The sequence below is a fragment of the Pinus tabuliformis genome, chromosome 7 (genome assembly GCF_031772625.1).
Source record: "Pinus tabuliformis cultivar Carrire ecotype Pingquan chromosome 7, CPIR1, whole genome shotgun sequence".
Classification (NCBI taxonomy): Eukaryota; Viridiplantae; Streptophyta; class Pinopsida; order Pinales; family Pinaceae; genus Pinus; species Pinus tabuliformis.
The window spans coordinates 1260257407-1260261014 of record NC_142293.1 but is presented as its reverse complement, the minus strand read 5'-3'; the positions used below and the strand labels follow the sequence as shown (position 1 = coordinate 1260261014).

Sequence of the window (3608 nt, the reverse complement as noted above, 5' to 3'; positions counted from 1 at the left end):
TCGCCTCCATTTTTTTCGGGATAAGAGCAATATGAGTGGAGGATGTGATCGGGTGAATACTGCCCGAAATTCTTGAAGCTTCAACCATTCTCAGCAGGTCTTGCTTGATAATATCAAAGAAGTGGATGTAAAATTCAATTGTCTAGCCATCGGGGCCAGGGCATTTGTCCTTTTTAAAAGCCTTCAGAACCCCCATAAGCTCGTCCTCTGTTATGGGCAGAAAGAGACTTTCATTTTTGTCATCATCGAACATTTGAGGCATCAGGTCAATGCCCCACAGGATGTCCTGGATTCTGCTTCCTTCCCTTCTTTTGTATTTCCCTTTAAAATGTCTTACAGCTTCCTTAGAGATATCTTGTTGAGAGACATAAAAGCCTCCCTGACCATCGCTTATCCTCCATATGGTATTTTTCTATCGTCTGGAATTTGCGTATTTGTGAAAAAACTTTGTATTTCTGTCGCCCTCCTTAAGCCAAGTTACTCTACTTTTGAGTTTCCAGAAGGCTTCCTCCTGCTTCAGAAGGTTCTGTTTTTTCTTTTCTAGCTCTGCTATGCGGCATCTTATGCTGAAAGAGACAAAGTTGGCATCCATATCCTTTTGAATCCTGTCCAGCTCCCGTTGTGTTTCCTGAAGGGAGGCTCTATCCCTTTGTCTTTTTTTTAACTGCCAATCTTTAACCACCTTCCTCATGGCGCTCATCTTGTCTCTGAATGTCATAAATGGTGGGGCCGAGTCTTTTGCAGAGAAGTCTTTCCAAGAATTTGTAACGACTTCATTGAATTCTGGGTCCTGTAGCCATGATCTATTGAATTTAAAGGGGAACCCTTTTCTGATGCTATTATCCCTCCAGCATAAGAAAATTGGTTTGTGGTCTGAAATAAAAGCAGTCCCGATGGATGAGAGGGGCATTCCCAATTTGTCAATGATGCTGCCATGAACGATGAATCGGTCGATCCTCTTTGCAATGTAAGCTTTTTCTGTTCTACCATTTTCCCACGTCGGCATCATTTTGGAGGGAACTATATCAACAAAATTTCTTTGCAGTAATTCATCCTTTATGCGGTCAGCCAGCGGGTCTCTGTTCCTACAATTTCCCCATCTTTCTTCAGAGCTGAGGGTAACATTAAGATCTCCTGCAATCATCAATGATTCGATATCAAAAATTTCAGAGGCAAAGAGTTTATCCCAGAAAGATGACCTGTTCTTATAGGGAGCATAGGTATTCAAAATATTAATATGGCAATCTTTTCCCCTGATTGATGCTGAGATAAGAATACCAGCGAAGCACTTGAATGCCTTTTCCCTGATCCAGTCAGGGTCCCATAGGACCGCCAGCCCTCCTGAAAGGCCGTATGCATCTGAAGCTACCAGGAACCATGAGGGAAACATTTTCCTAAAATAGGCGATGGATGCATGACTACTGTGCATCGTTTCTTGTATTAATATGATTTTTGGATGAGCAGAATAGAAAAGATCCTTTAGCGCCAGAAATTTGAGGTCTGCTCCCAGGCCCCGAATGTTCATGGATATCATAAAGGTCATTTGGAATAGCTACCAGCCATGCTTGCTCTAAGAGGTTGTGTCTCTGACATGTCGAGAATGGGGACCTCTGTCAGGGATAGGTTCCTTATATCACCCTCTGAAACAATAGTTCTCCCTCTAAAATGTCTACTGCCCCCTCTTTGCTTTTTTCTGACAGTAATATTCCTTGCTGAGATCGGGCTGATAAAAGGCGAGCCAGGATTATCAGGTTTATGGATAGTCAGGGGTTCGAGCTCCAGAGATTTCCTATTAAGTAGGAATTCGAGGTCACTGTCAAAAGGATTAATTGGAGAGGAGGTCGGGGATTTTGGAGGGGAAACAACCTCTCTTGGCTCCTTTCCTTTGGTTGAGATGGGCGGCGATGAAGAGGAGGATATAAGGATGGGGTGGGATCCCACTACAAAGTCTTTGATCAGGCAGGGAGGAGGAGACGGGACCGCTGTATCGTCGGGGGGCTCCGGGATAGATGGGCAGTGGAAAGGCGGAGATATGTTAATGGAAGGGCCCCTTAACATTCTGGAGTCTACCGGTTGAGGCTCTTGATCATTATCCTGAGACAAAGACTGCAGGGAATCAGAAACAAAATTAACCATATGTTTGGAGCCTTGCCCGTTCGCAAGTTCTGTCGGGGAGAGGGAGGCTGGAGGAGATTGGATCTCCTTTTCCATGGAGACAAAACTGTTCTTGCGATGCAACAATCTGTTTTTAGTCGACTGGCGCCGGTTGCAGTTTTGAATGAGGTGACCCGTTTTATGACATGCGGAGCATCTGAAGGGGATGCCCCAGAAATCAAGCCTTTGATTGATCTTCTGGTCTCTCCAAGCTATTTCGACATGTTCAGGGAACCATCCCCGATAGGTTCTTTCAATAAGGATCCACACGATTCTTTTATCCTTCAAGCCCCGACATCTTGGATCGACATAAACACAACTCCCAATTGAATTTCCTATTTCGGCTAGCGTCTCCTTGGACCACATTTCCAGGGGCAAGTTGGGGAGCTTTACCCAAATAAGGTTATTCGATGGGGTATTTTTTAAAGGGTCAAAGCCTATGTACCACCTGTAGAGGGCAAGAAAGCTCCTATTGAAAACCCAGGGACATTTCAGAATGGATTCAACATCTCTGGCCTTCAGAAAGTGGAAACAGTACCACTCTTTCATGAGGTTTGATATGATGGGGGTGTATCCAATAACAGGTTTCCATTGTATGTCCAGCCACTTTCTCATTGCGACATCATCCATTTTTGGGAAGTGCCACTTACCCACCAAGGCGAGGTCCTGTAAGCTCTCAATTCTTTCAGTCAGGAAACTGCTGTCTAAAGAAATAGCAGAGGGTGGAGGGGAGGTTTTGACCGGTTTACGGGATTTGTTGAAGCTGCTGGCATGTTCACGCGTTAACTTTTCCTGTAGGTTAGCGCCATTCCTATCATCATCCCTAGATGACCTATCTCTGTGTGTGCCTTTACGACCCATGTCACCATCACATATCGACAGGTTGACCACCAAATCATCTAGGGTGGATTGCCATCCACCTGACAATGAGGCATCCGCCCAAGCCTTTTCAGCCTGGATAGCCACCTGGATCATTGCTTCCGTGGCCCCTTCGTCAGACTCACCCTCCATGCGCCTCGAAAATCCCCTTACACTAAATGAGGGATGGAACCTTTGTCCTAAAATAGGATTTGCGGATCTATATTGGGACAGATAGTTAATCCGGCTCAGACCACATTCTGAGCATAAAGCCTAGATAGAATAAATGCCAGATGAGGGAATTTGAATGAAGTTACATCACCTCTGACACTTAGAAGTCTCGGGAACAGATGATTCAACATCCGAGGCAGACACGAAGAAAAGAAACCACCTTTTAGGTTATAGATAGTAACTCTGAGGATAAATGCCGGAGACTTCAAGTACCGAAACACGTCAAACAAAGGACAGACATCAGATCCCTATGAGATTTTGAAAAGAGATTGGAAATGAGGCCAGGAAATCCGGTCCCGGAGAAAATTTCCGGTTCAAGAGTCACCGGATGATGGCTGTGGCTTCTAGATGCAGCACCGGAAGAG

General features: G+C 45.0%; 1 protein-coding gene across 1 annotated transcript; it reads right to left on the bottom strand.

Moving 5' to 3' along the window:
* Nucleotides 1-412: 412 nt before the first annotated feature.
* Nucleotides 413-1429, bottom strand: LOC149251986 (uncharacterized). The gene has a single exon (XM_089454046.1). It carries the CDS (start codon nt 1427-1429, stop codon nt 413-415), a length of 1017 nt encoding a protein of 338 aa, XP_089310172.1.
* Nucleotides 1430-3608: the final 2179 nt, after the last annotated feature.